This window comes from Anneissia japonica, unplaced genomic scaffold, assembly GCF_011630105.1.
Source record: "Anneissia japonica isolate Jap-2015-1 unplaced genomic scaffold, ASM1163010v1 scaffold483_len1788099_cov177, whole genome shotgun sequence".
NCBI lineage: Eukaryota > Metazoa > Echinodermata > Crinoidea > Comatulida > Comatulidae > Anneissia > Anneissia japonica.
This window is the reverse complement of record NW_022682587.1, coordinates 862,894-877,594: the sequence shown is the minus strand read 5'-3', so window position 1 is coordinate 877,594 and position 14,701 is coordinate 862,894. Positions and strand designations below refer to the sequence as shown.

The 14,701-nt window shown below is 33.0% G+C and overlaps 2 protein-coding genes across 3 annotated transcripts in view; one reads left to right on the top strand and one right to left on the bottom strand.

Annotated features, from left to right (window-relative positions):
• Nucleotides 1–1,563: 1,563 nt before the first annotated feature.
• Nucleotides 1,564–9,973, bottom strand: LOC117102117 (transmembrane protein 39A-like). 2 transcript variants are annotated; one of them, XM_033242353.1, is made up of 8 exons: nucleotides 9,751–9,973; nucleotides 8,225–8,444; nucleotides 7,555–7,638; nucleotides 6,975–7,129; nucleotides 5,974–6,256; nucleotides 5,231–5,415; nucleotides 3,901–4,021; nucleotides 1,564–3,721 (listed from the first exon to the last, which is right to left on the bottom strand). In XM_033242353.1, exons 1-8 carry the CDS (start codon nucleotides 9,960–9,962, stop codon nucleotides 3,506–3,508), a joined length of 1,476 nt encoding a protein of 491 aa, XP_033098244.1. In that variant the 5' UTR covers nucleotides 9,963–9,973; the 3' UTR covers nucleotides 1,564–3,505. The 2 variants fall into 2 exon arrangements, with proteins under 2 accessions (XP_033098244.1, XP_033098313.1); XM_033242422.1 differs by having other exon boundaries at nucleotides 7,564–7,638.
• A 47-nt stretch (nucleotides 9,974–10,020) lies between these two features.
• The window catches only part of LOC117112368, an 11,451-nt gene continuing 6,770 nt past the window's right edge, over nucleotides 10,021–14,701 (top strand). Inside the window, exons 1-3 of the mRNA XM_033255792.1 lie at nucleotides 10,021–10,119; nucleotides 11,568–11,649; nucleotides 12,895–13,067. Coding sequence (XP_033111683.1) covers nucleotides 11,597–11,649; nucleotides 12,895–13,067 — 226 coding nt within the window. The 5' untranslated portion in view covers nucleotides 10,021–10,119; nucleotides 11,568–11,596. The remainder of the gene's footprint in view (nucleotides 10,120–11,567; nucleotides 11,650–12,894; nucleotides 13,068–14,701) is intronic.

Sequence of the window (14,701 nt, the reverse complement as noted above, 5' to 3'; positions counted from 1 at the left end):
GACCTCAATTCTTATGTATCTTTACTAGTTAATGTCTCAGTAATGTGATTTTTAATTCACGAATACCACTTGCAAAAATAATTTGTAGGTAGTGGCAAGAAGTGAATGGATTTAAATGAAGGTAGAAGAGGTTTCTCAGACTCTCTCAACCTTCAGGTACCGGTAGAGAGTTTTGAAACCCTCGTTGTGCAAAAAGTCGCGTGTGTCTTTTAGGCAAGGCATTTTATCTACGTTTTGTCTCTCTCCATCACTCAGGAGTATAAGCAGGTAACTAGTAGGATCTACTAGGCTACTAAGTGCTGATTGTAGCTGCTTGTGTTGAATTGTACTCACCAGAAAGCTGGGGATGTGTTCAATAGACGTTTGATCAAGTGACCGGGGTAATAATTTTAAAAGGGAACTAAAAACTAGAGAAAAAAAAAAGAGGGGAATTTTTTTTGTATGTCATTACTATAATAGAATCAACTTAAAATCGTTTTTTTTTTTTTTTGTTTTTTTTTTGGGCAATTTTTATGAAGTTAGAGGCCACGATTTTCCCCTTTAGCAGCGCCGCTATACGATCTTCGGTTAAAGTAGCTTGCATTGACGCCATGCTGCTAAAGGGAAAATATATAACTTCATAAACATTGCCAGAAAATAAAACGATTTTAAAGATGATTCTATTATAAATGACACATAAAAATCCCCTCTAAAACAAACAAAAAAAATCATCTTTTTAGTTCCTCTTTAAACCACATAGAGGCACTTTATAACTACTGTATAATTACAGTATCCTGTGTATGATCAGGAAAATACAATTATCCTATGACAGAATATTTGATCAGAGCTCATTCGAACATTGACGTTGAATAATTTCAGAATTGGAAATTTCTATTTTTATGTAAATGTTTATATTTGTATAACCTGAATGATATAAATTAAAATGTAATATTGTAATTCAATATTTTCTTTAAATACTGTATAATTAATTTATTCTGAATGATTTGAACTTTATAGTTTACGAACTGTCAAGTAGGAATTATTAGAGATTCTTAATATTCCAGAGTAATGCGTGACAAGGCCTATTGGATTGATATTAAACACGATAAATAGCAGGGAAGCAACTATTCGTTTCCACTTTTAAAATGCAGAATCGGAAAACACTGCTATTCGTTGCCGAATAATAGGCAGTCCGTCTTTTTAGTTTCCATGGTTAATGATTCAATGACTTTCTTTTGTTAATCAATGTACCGTCGTAGAGGAGCGTAGAGTACGATCGTTAACCATAGACAACGATAGGGAGGTTTCACAAGCTTACCAAAACGATAACGAATACGGTTATGTCAAAACGGTTATGTCAAAAATGTTTAGTTAATCCATCCCCTACGGTAGCATATCTGTCACAACATAGGCCATTCATGCCTTTTACATGAATAAACGATCATACTCAGCTTGTATATGTATTGTCATGTATGTTTTAGGCACTAATGGCGATAATGCTAATGACGTATTCGTTATTCGTTATCGTTTTCGTAAGGTTGCGAAATCTCACTAATAAACAAAAAATATAATAAACTCAATTCATGTGCTTGCTAGTAGCATTTATTACAAGCAAATATAAATTAATATCCAGAACAATACTTAGCAGTTCACAACATGTTTTCATGGATAATTTCACCTCATATTTTATTTTGACTGTCCAATGTCATTTTGAAGACAAACAGTCCATACTATGGTTACTATTACCATAGTTTTCGATATTTTTCTCCCAAGAAAATTTTTTGTGCTTCAGTTTGGTCAAAGTAATTGCAGAATGCACATGACACAGTATATTTTAGGGTTGGTCGAATTTGTGCTGGTCATTGCTGCATGTGTGTTTTAGGAAAGATTTTTCAAGCAACAAGCATGAAGAAAAACATAATACAGTACTCAAAAAAGGCCTTAGCATATTAAGCTGTATATTGAGTATTTGGTTGGTTGGTTGTTACATAAATACTGTTACAGAAAAATTACAACTAAACAAAATGAATTGGAAACAACCAATACATAAAATGGGAGAACAAAATTGTTTAAAAAGAATATTCCAGCACCAATAAATGGAAGTACGGTCTTAGCAGCCATGCAATTAAGATCCACCCGGAACCAAACAAAAAATTACTTACTGCTGATGGTGATTTAATAGTTTCTATTTAAAGCAGTGGCTGACTTTTTGTAACCCTGCAGCGGATATTTCAGCTTTTGAAATGACCTGCTTTCCAAATGTCTTGGTTACTAAATGTTGACTGCCAGTTTTAAAGACATATACCAAATCTTTAAACCCTTGTATTGTTAAATAGGCTTACATTTTAAATGAAATGTATCAAATGCCAATGAAAACAGTGGCGCCGCCAGAGATTCCTGCTATCCACACCAAAAAAAAACCATCAGCCTTATATGGTACAAGCTATGGCAAATAATTGGATATCACATGGAATAAGTAAGATGGTTCAATTACTCATAAGTTACTAAACCCTTACCTTACCTTAAAACACCAAGGGTTTACTGCCAGATTGGAGAGATTATAGTAATATTCATCACCCAGTTATATTGTCAAACAGAAGCAATGAATAAATTGTATTTTTTAGACAATTTGTAATTATGGAATCATCACCATCAGTAATAGTACTTTTGTTTGCAGCAATTTTAAATATTAATAACAAAGAAAAATTGTATCCCATCTTCCCTTTAAAACAAAACAAGGAAAAAAAAAACCTAAAGCATTTAAAAATGGTAAATTCTACCATTCATAATTGACATTGTTGTTTAACGTTCAATGAAAAACTGCTTCTAAAATACTAGAACGCAATTATTGTACGTCTATATCTCTACAACAGTAAGTACTGGAAAGAAAGTCTATCAGCCTTATGGATAAAAAATAATATGGTAGGGTATTTAGGCCTATATAATAAAGGGTGCCCTCAATTTGGTTTTCTCCGACAAATTACATTGCACCCTCAATCTATCTTAAGTATCTGTTATTATTAATTTAATTGCTGAGACATTTCTCTTTGGCTCACATAATCTTACATTTTAAAAATGTCAACAGTCTCTTGAATGATTGATTGATCACAACCAAATAAACCTGCTTGATAATTTGAAATAATAATACTGAAAAATCATCACCAACTTCAATATCTTAAAATGGTGATACAAAACAAAACTAAGATTGTTTCATCCTATCTCTACTAAACACAATTTTCATAGAAAATATTTAGAAAGCAACTTTAAAATTTGTCAGTCTAACCAATATAAATCTAGAAGCTAATCTAATTAGAGATATAAATTATATCAAACAACAATAATAACCTTAAAGAAATATTAAAGAATAGTAAAAATGAATTTAATATGTAAATAGGGCAATTTTTTAAACACTTTTTTATCCATATGGCCAACTGACAGTAGACAAAATCATGTCGCAAAGAAAAAGCTGTAACACACAAACATACTTGTTGTATAGCCGCCTACTAAACATTAATACTGTACTCTCTTAATCGGGGTTCTCTAACGCATATGCCTTCCCCAGCACGAAGCGATCTCGTAAGAGCTTGAATAGCACGTAATAGTTTGAGAAGAGCAAGAGCGAGATTGATATGACGTAGTTCCAATGCGAATATCGGGCAAGCAAGTATAACTGGTACACAACAACGAATATTTGAAGCACAACCATAATGTTGAGTACTCGCAGCGGCTGACTAAACATAAACTGTAAAAAAACATTATAAACAAACTAAATTAGTTTAAGTGAAATAATGCGGGTTTGGAATAGCCTTTCATTTTTATTAAGAATTTATGATAATATTAAGATATTTGTATTTATATTTAAATGGATTTGCATGGAATGAGCAATGCACAAATAAAACTCATTATCGCCTCTCTACTCACATAAAATCTGGCATACGAGCTATCAGACGGCTGTGCTACATTTTGCTGACCGACTGCCTTGTAAAGTGCTTTCTGATAGCGAACTAACACTCCTTGAGGCCATACAGTTAAATCAGACCAACTGAAGAAAACATATGAGACTTATAAGTAATGAGCTTATGTGGAGAGCTATTGTTCATACATACATACATTCAATTTTTTGACAATATATTAACCTTACTGTATATATAAATTGCTTGAAATACAGTATATTAATCTCAGATGTGAAATAATAAACTGTCAATTTTGTCATATAATTATATTGCCATGCTAATGATACCCCTGTTTTTTTTTCTTACTTAAGTGTTATATTTTTAAAGATATTGTTGAAATTGGTCTTGTTCCTGTTTTATAATTTTTATAATCCATATTTTTAAAAATTTATATATTCCAATATTTGTATCTATCTTGTAGAGTAATTCTTTATGTAACTGTTATAAGTTATAAGTGCTAATATCAATTTCAGTATTCCTTATCTTTCTTTTGTGCTTTTTCACTGCAGTATCTGGTTATTGTTAAGTAATTCTTTCATTAGCATGGCTAACACTTGTATAGAGATGATATTCCATTGTTGGCTTCCACCTCATTTTATTAATTATAAATGAGTTCATTAAATATAATTATGTCAAGCTTCGTTTGACTAGTTAGTAATCCGGCTTCCTAGTTACATATATCAGTTGTTTTGATGCCTAATAAAACCAGCCTGCAAAAGACATTTATTAGGCATCAAAACAACTGATATATGTAACTAGCCTGATTACTAGCTAGTCAAACCAAGCTTGACATAATTATATTTAACCAACTCATTTATATTTATAATATAATATTATTTCATCTATATTTTTTAAAAAAAGGATTATATTTGATTGTATTGTGCATTTTTATCAAAAGTAAAAGGAAACTAAATATATACTAATAACAATAGACAAATCCAATTAAGAAATGGCGCACTCTATTGGTGTCACCATTGCTGGAGACTTCCTTTTGGTACCCTGTGTGCATGTGATGTCATGAATAGATTACGATGAAAGCAAAATACTATATATACTATAATTCTAATATTTACATTTATAGCAGTTGATGCATAAAGCTCTGTCCAGATTATCAAAGTTTTTTGAAAAAAAAAAACTGTTGAATATATTTTATATTTACTATATTTAGGCATGTCAAATAAAATTTAATAGCTTGGACAAGGCTTAAGACTTCACCAATGAAGCACCCCCCCCCCACCCACAAACATGACATCTGCATAGGAAGGATAATCACTTTAAATGGATTAGTCTATACTTACACATGTTGCGGTGTGTTACTATAGCCATGATCAATCTTTTGCCAGCAGCCGAGGTGCAAGGCACAGCGATGCAGAACATCGCAATACTTATGCGGTAGAAAGTGCGAGCTGAACATAATAAAGGAGTTAATCCACACAAATGCTATGTGCTGACAAGACCACCATAAATCCAGGTACATTGAACTCTGATTGAAAAGAAACAAAAAATGTGTATCGACACCAGCAAACTTGTTATAAATAAAGTATTGGATATGAACAATTTAATGATACTTACAAAGTTACAAGTTAAATTATGTTAATTAACTTTCTATCTTCTGACAAAACAATTTAATACTTTTATCTGGTTTGCTTATTATAATTCGACGAAAGCTTGCTGAACGTTTACATGTGCTTGGATTATTCTACAGCCTTGTTTGGAAAGTTTCCGTATATTTTAACTAAAAATATACTTATATTGGAAATTAAGTTAGGAAGTTTACATTAGAATTAAAGTTAGATTATTCTATATTATACACCAATATAAATGAATTATGAAATAAGCATTCATTCTGTTGAAATAAAAACCTGTTGGATAAAAGTGGTGGATAGTTTTTGATGTGACCGACTCCTGTTGCATTTTCCACTGACTGTCATACAATCGACTTGAATAGTAATAAAAATCTTTCCTACCTAATCACTTTTATAAGTGGCTTAGGGTTATAATCCAATAACAAATTATTATTCGTAACTCATATATACTTTACCTGTAGGAAACAGATGGGTACAAAACCGACGTAATATGCACACACCATTGAATTGAATAAAACATTCTTGATTCGCATGTTAAAGTCAACTTTCAGAAGATCAGCCTCTCGACGTGTATCGGACGGGGAGTGTGTGCATTTGTGTAACGGAATGATCCTGCTCAGGTCATGTGACCCTACTTTACTGTAATCATCATCCATCGACTTCACAGATGACTGCAGCAGAAAGATTGGCGTACTGGTGTCAAAGGTTAAACCGTAGAGAAGAAAGTAAGATACCAACCTGAAATTTAAAATTCATTCAAGTTTCTGTTATATAATAAAAAATGTGATTATTGTATTCATAACTATCACCAATAATGAATCCTTGTGATTTGAAACATCATCAGAAGAAATAAGATGGAAGAGTATTTATCCAATGAAATTGCAGTAGCTGATAAAGAAATCAAGGGATACAGGATACAACTTCCAACTCTTAAATTTGTGGCAAAAACAGGCAAACCAGTAACTCGTCACAAAAATCAATTTATAGTTATTAATACCGGAAAACAGTAAAATGAGAGCTATAAAATGGTAAACGCCTCGTTAAAATCCGACAGTTCACTATGAAGTTACAAGAGTTTAAACATACAGCAGTTAAAAGAAAATATTTGAGAAATCAACCTTCACAGTTCATCATTTCTGCCATTTCTCTGGAAAAAACCATCACCAAATTGTTATGAAATTGTTGGTTTAACATTGAAAATGGGGAAAACAACAGCATAGCATGATATATATGAAGGTTAGTAAAATAAGATAGATTTCAAAAAAGTTTGACATTCCAGCATGTTTTGGCCATTATCTTTGAAACAGGATTTGCGACGAGTGACTGGTTTGGCTTGTCTTTGCCACATTTTAATGTCATAATATTTATTTATTTATTTGAACCATATTTATAGCGGTCATTTATATTGACATAGGGTATCTCTGACCAACGTTAACAGCCTCTAGAATGTACTCACGGATAGGCTAGGAATAAGATGTTCAGTGGCGAATTGTTACCAAACAACTTCCACAGTGAGTAGCCAGCTAAGAAGACAAAGCCCACCACCAGTACAAACTTGAACAGCTGTATCACACAGAAGCTAATTGTTAAAACATTCCCTTGGAAGGACACCTGTAACAAAAATAATTGAAAATATGTTATTAATGGTAAGGTGGTAGGTAGTAAGATCTAAAACTAGTTAATGATGTCATAAAAGTAAATAACAATTAATCTTTGTAAATGTCTCATTATTATTAATAACGTATGTGAACCACATTGCTGTCATATTTGATATTAACTGCCACACCAAACCTGATATTTTTCGCCACTCTCAAACAAGCACCACAGCGCTAAGAGCTGCTCTTAAATTAGTGCCGCACTAAAGCATCCAAACATTTTATTCGAGCATTAATGGTGGGTTAGATCATCTTTCAATATTTAAGAATCTTTGTTAATTAGGTTACATTACAGACTCAGAGATGTTCTATTATTATTAGTGATGTTCATCACTTTAGCCTTTTTATTATAAGATTTAAAAGAAGAATATCCAAGCTTACATCACGCACCAAGCTCCAGATTAGTCTTCTTGACAGCACAACGGTAATAAAGATCACCAAGAATGGGTTAATCAGGTAAAAATTCTAGATAATAAAAAAAAAAGAAAAGTCATATGTTGCATATGTAATCATACATTGATGTAAAAATAAGTCAGTACACTTTGTTTGTAAATTTTATGGTGTTTTTCGTGTTTTGTGTTTTTTTTTTTTTTTTTCACATCCAACACATACACTCACCACTTACTGTAGATGTTCAATACACAGGGAGTGTGAACAAGAATTGAACCCAGGACCCTGGGATTAGAAGGCAAGCATTTTCAGATCTCTCCAAACAAAATCCATGGAAGCAGAAAGTAAAATTATTTTATAGGAAAATAAATTACTAAACAAATAATTTTTTTCTTCTCGCATATTGCAAAAATATGGGCCAATTTTCGCGCAAATTTTCCCCAAAAATTAGATCTATGGTTTTTGCGATTTTATGTTTTTATTCAATATACAGTACAGTAGTTTTAAATGTTATCCCTTGCAAAAATAAAACACTTTACAGTGTCAAGTGTATGTGGTATATGAAGATCAATGAGCTTTCAGAACAAGGTGAGAATACATTGTGTGGGATAGACACCTAAGACTACAGCACTTAACATGCATATGGTAATACAGTACTGACCAATGCTGTATTTGATGGCGGTACGGGCAGCCACCAGATGGTCTTGTAAATGTTCACATACTGGAGAAACAGTGCCATCAATAGGTAGACAAGCATCATTGCCTCGAAGAAGAGGTTTCCATCGGTCGGCAATGACGGAATATCAAGATGGCGTATTGGAGTGATCGTGATCAGTGTAGTGGTCATCAACGGGTTATTTCCAACAACATTTGGTCCATTTCTAGTAAAATAAATTGAAGATGTATGTAATGTAATTATTTTTATGAATCTGAAAATAAATGTGCAGTTTTGGAATTCAACCTTATTGATCCCATAAATCCCTGTCAAGAGCATCAAATGAAATTGGATAGCAGACTATCCAATTTTATTTGACAAAAACATGTGACATGCCTAAATATGGTCATAATGACATCACATAATGGCCATATATAGGCAAATCATGACTATACATGGGAATACAATAGTATTTTGTCAAAGAAAATTTGATAATATGGACAGAACTTTAAATAATAGCCTATTTAAATTTTTCTATACTGCTTTTTTTTTCTTTTTTTTAATGTTTCTTGCCTCATACAGATGTTTTAATGACAAAGATAAATAATTTCAATTTACCTTTTATTATTTTGTGAATATTTTATAAACAAATGGAAAAGATTAGGACTCAAGTGTTATCAAAAGAGCCTGATACAGTAGCCTCGCTCTACTGTATTTCCTCATTCTGATTGTATGTTTTTATGGATTGGATTACAATAATAACATCCAATCAGAATTACGTTATGTTCACACTAGAGCCTTTAATATCCGGATCCGCAGCTAAATGTTAGCCTGATCATGTGTAAGAACACCTGATCGGTTAGCTCTACTGAATACTGTATGCTATCGGTTAGCGAGTGCTATCGATTAGCAAGTTTGCCTCATTTCTATCATTAACCAATCAAAGATATGCATTTTCAACTTCCTATTGGCCAATGATTCCACCGTCATCTTCTCAATATCTGGATCAAGGATTTTCACGTACTTTATATGAACACAGCGATTGAGCGCGTATGTTTGTAGTAATCTGGATCCTGCTAATTGCTTACCGTGGCGCTAGATGGTGTGTGTGTGTGAACACAGCCTTAAAAATATAGCCACATTGCAACCAATCGTCATCAACAGCCTCAGTGTGAGATGAGAAAACTAACTTACTACAGTATTGTTTTTGTTTTACATGTTTACATATTTTTCTATTTAGGCCTAGGCCTACATGTTTCATATTTTGTTGTTCCTACCACCAGCCAAAACGGTTTCTTGGTTTCTCCCTTCTTGAAATATAGTAACGACTGACTATACATAATGGAACTGACAAATAAAGAATGCAATTTGCCCCTCATAATTTTAAACAAATGTCACACACGAGAAACTCAATATTCCATAGATTACTAGGTCTAAAAATACTAGGTAGGCAGGCTACTGTACACTGTCAATATCGAGACGAGACTAGCGAGTCTACCCTAGCCTGCCTGCCTAGCGAGGCTAGGACTTACCGCTGACGAAGTGTTGCACTTTGTGACGAGTTTCTAACATTATGTGCTGAAGCTAATGGAACTGGACGGTTCGCAGGTTGTCTTCCTGGGCCACGTCTTCCCCCTGCCATTGATAATGCATTGAAAAAGATAAAATAAGAAATTTTTCTGGGGTTTTCCTTTCTAGATTTAACAGCTGTAAACATTAAAGTTCCGAAACCGGAAGTCAACATATACACTAGCAAGAGGTTAACAGAATTGTATGATGGGAAGGCTTGACCTTTATATTAAAAGAACGAAACATGGCGATTGTTTTGACGTCGTTGAGGTCGTGTTTTACATAGATACACGACGCTTTTTGTTGTCGACGGTTTTTAAATTATCAGCAATGTAATGTGAAGGAAACGTCTGCTTCTCCTAGGTCTAGGCCAAGTTAGATTATATAGGCCTAATCCTCTTCACCGTTATTTTTCTAACTGTGCTTTCAATTTTTTTTTTCATAATTATAACATGATGAGCCTAGCTAGGCTAGGCTACTAGTGTATATACTAGCCTACTACTAGAGCCTAGGCCTAGAGGATCGTAGCAAGGCCTGGCCCTACCTTTCTTTTTGGCTAGGCTAGGGCCTAGGCTAAGCCTACTGCTAGGCTAACTAGCTAGGAGGTAGGAGGCCTAGGCAACCTAGGCCTAGAGGGCTAGGCCCTGGTCTAATCTTGAATTTATTGTTTTTCTTTTGTTTCATTTTTTTTCTTTTATTTATATTTTTTGATTTGTTTTTGCTCTTATTTATTTATTTAAGGATCCCTTTGAGACAAGGTTTTTTTTCTAGACAAGGATCCTTAGGGCACATAAAAAAAAAGATGCAAGTTTATTAAAGTATGACTGCTTGTTTCATTTACGTAAAAATATATCGTTTTACTGATTTTTTTTACGTCGGCGTAAATATATTCACTTTCTTTTTTTAAAACAATTGATGAGGGAGGGTATTTTTTTTTTTTTTTTTAATCAGAACAATAGATTATTTCGCTTTCGTTTTCATCAATGAGGGAGGGACTGTTTATCTTTGGCTTGTAATAGTAAATATTGTATAAAAACTGGTTTAATTTTAGAGTTTTTTATTGAGGCGGCAAAAAAAATTTTTTTTTTATTCCTGCATCAATATTTCCCGAATTTTTGATGCAGGTGGGAGTAATAATCTAATAAATTTTTCTATTTGCTCTTACAACAGTTCGTTTAATTACACAATTTTTTATATCTTTGTATCTATATTTGTATTACAGTATATATTTTCAATATTAATGTATTAAACTGTTGTGTACTGAGCTGTTGTAAAATAAGAGGTGTTATACACCACTGAACTGAAGCCTAGCTCAGGCTATTGGCCAATTAAGGCCTAGTCGGACCTGGGTAGCCTAGTCTACTGTAGGGCCTACACAAGTCTAGGCCTGTCTCTTATACACATCTAGATGTGTATAAGAGACAGGGGTTAATCAGGTAAAAATTCTAGATAATAAAAAAAAAAGAAAAGTCATATGTTGCATATGTAATCATACATTGATGTAAAAATAAGTCAGTACACTTTGTTTGTAAATAAGGGCCTATTTAGGCTTTGAACAAATTATTATTACGATTCTGCACACCTATTTTCTGTGCAAATTTTAGCTGATTTTTAAGATACCCTCCAAGCAATTAAAAAAATTTAACAGTTTATAAATTAAATTAAATTATATTAACTTATAATTTTTAAATGTGACTGCTGACAACACAGCAATTTTTGTTATATTTATTATTAAAAAACAATTTTTTAGTTTATGTATATTTATTTTACTTTTTAACAGATTATCCACTCAAATCCTATCCAGTCAACATGACTTCTCCATACAACAACCTAAAAAGGAACAAGAAGGTTGCACTTCCTGGGTAAGCAAAGCACATGACTACAACTCCACTCCCTAAGTCTAATATAGAGACTTCATTTTTACAGAGCATGTGTTTGGGTTTTTTGATCTTCTTTTTTAGATCTGATAAGATTAAAGGAACAACAATTTTTCGGTTGATTATCTTTAAGAGGCAATGATTTTCTCTGAAGTATGTTTTCAAACATCTGAATTTCATAATGATTCTTCTTCAGCTGTAATAAACACAGACCTGCCAACTCACCCGATCCTGTCGGGTGTCACCCGATATCTAAACAAATCTCCAGCTCCACCGATCGAATGTAATTTTCACCCGATTTCACTGATTTTGCATGTTCCCTCTGCAAAATACTCCGATTTATACGTAAATGATTGATTAGATCGTTATTATTCAATGTATTCGCTGCAATAGACAAGCAGAAATTTAATAAGTTGTTTTGCAGTAATTTTGTACCATTGGTTTTATACCACTATGATTTGCCTTGACGTGCCTTTTTTAGTAAATTGTATCATATTTTAGTTAATTCTAGAAACCTCAAGATTTTTGGGTAAATCTCCAGATTTTTTTAAGATTTTTAAAAAAATCTCCAGATTTTCATGGCCCAGGGGTTGGCAGGTCTGTGAACATACAGGTAGTTAGCCAAAAACCAAAATTACACTTATGATGTGATCCATTTTACTTATTTTCCATTTTTTGGTGCCAAAAGACATAATCAGTGGCAAACTTTCAACTAGAAAGGAGCTCAACCTAGCCAACAACTTACCGAAAATTGATAGAACAATGTTTATACTGTTTTTTATTGTGGGTCACTAAATTAATGACCTATCCAGCAGGGGTGGCGGCAGGATTTGCCCGACAGGTGAGCACAGTGGGCGTGGTCGGGCATCACACACATTTTTTGATCCCAAAATGTAGGTGTTTCAAAGGCTTACTTAATTGATTTTAGAGTCTACTAATACATAGAAAATACATTCAATTTTTTTTCTCCCAGACGAATTGTGGTGTTTTTCCCTGGACGGCTCTCCCCGACGGCCCCCTCCCCCGGCTCCTCTGCTGGCACCACCCCCACTGTCCAGACTATCAAATTTTATTTGACAAAAACATGTGACATGCCTAAATATGGGCATGATGACATAACATTGTGACCCTAGTTATATAGGCACATTATGACTACCCGTATATAAAAAATTTATTAACCCTGATCACTTTAAATGTGATTTTTACTTTCATAATCACTTTAATTTGTAGCCAAAGAGCTGCACCCTACAGATCAACACCAGTTACAGCGGACAAACTTCTTAATGAGATGCTACAGAAGGTAGAGCTGCAGGAAAAGAGTGGTGTATACCTCGGTGATGCTCCATCGGCTGGCATTGGTCCGAGTAAGAAAACCCAAGCTAGTGGGAAAACTCCAACCCCAGGTAACACTTTTTTCCAGAGATAAGTAATTTTAGTTTCCCCTCCCCACTTCTCCTTTAATAATGTGCAAATGTAATTTGATTACTTGGATATCTGAAATTTTTATAGGTTTTGTTTATTCACATTTTCTCTATTTTTTCTCCATTTATTTTGTTAAAAGTGGTGGTGTCTATTCCGTGCATGCTGAACCATTATCTTTGGCTGTCTAGTTTTAGTGCATGTGGTAGTGTTTTCAATAGAAGAATTTGCAGTTTTCCTTTCAATGAAATTGCATTGGCAGAGCATCCTTCTACTCTCAATGTGTACTGTTATTTTATTTTTCTTACTCGTTAATATGTTTTCATATTTTCTTTTTAAAATTTCCATAGTGTAGGTATCTTATTTACTTTTCAATGTCTCTGCTCGCCAGTATGTATAAAAGTCTATAGTTTCTTTACAGTTTTTAATGTATCTTGTTTTCAAAACATAACATGTAAGGTATCAAATTTCAATAAGTTACGGGTTGTATTAAGTGCAATAATTGTTAATGCTTCATGAAAAAGCGCTATGTATGTAATTTATGGATGCTGAGCTTGGTTTAATAGTTTGAGGAAAAGTGACTGCAGGAGGAAATAGAGAATAGCAAATCAAGCTAGAAAAATCATGAAAGAGGAAAAACAGTTAAACTAAATTTGCCTGAAAAGAATAGTAGATAAAATGAATGTATGAACAATATTACTCATCTCTATCAGTGGTTACCACCTAGTAGTAGGTTGATCATAATTCCTTTGTATCATCCTCCATAAAGAAGTTTCAACAGTGCAGCCAGTAAATATAAAAATTAAACTTACTGAATAGGCTTAAAAACATTTTATTACACCGTTTAATTTATGTGTTTTAGTGTTTTTAAATTTCTTTCTGCCATGTGTTTTTATGCCTTCTGTATATTCCTTTTGAATCTGAGATAATGAAAGATAATTAATAAAAATAACTGACTTTCACATGTTTTACTAAAAAAAATCATTAAAATTTACTGCCTGGAGATGTAATATGATGCAAAGAATTAATGATAACTTGACATCTGTTAATTGCAAAGGATTTTTTTGTCAGTCTAATTTTCAGTTGAATGTACAAATTACAACTGATTTTTTTTTTTTTTTTTTTTGTACAAATTACAACTTTTTTTTTTTTTTTTTTTTTTTGTGTTTATACTGTATGTGACGGACTCTGGAGAAACCAGCCGTTTGTTGGAAAAATGCGAAATTGAGTTTTTGGTATATTTAGATTCTGCATGAATTCCTCTTTAAAATAGTGTTAATTTGTTTTGACTTTAATGAGTATTAGTGAATTTATGAATATTTAGTTCATTGGATATAAGCCATGTAGGTTTTGAGAAAACAGCTTCAAAAAGGTTCAAAAATCAATATAGACTAGGAAAAAATTCAAAAAAGAAGCCTAGAAATCAAGTTAAGGGGAGTGGAATGTTAGAAGCAGTCAACATAGCCCGGTATCCTAATTAATCCGTCCTGGTCACCCTAAGCCCTGTTGACACTTGATTTTTCACCTGGTATACAAATGGCGGCCATTTTTCAAAATGGCCACCAAATTTATCTAAAATGTGCATATAATTGGAACTAAATAAGCTACAGATATGATG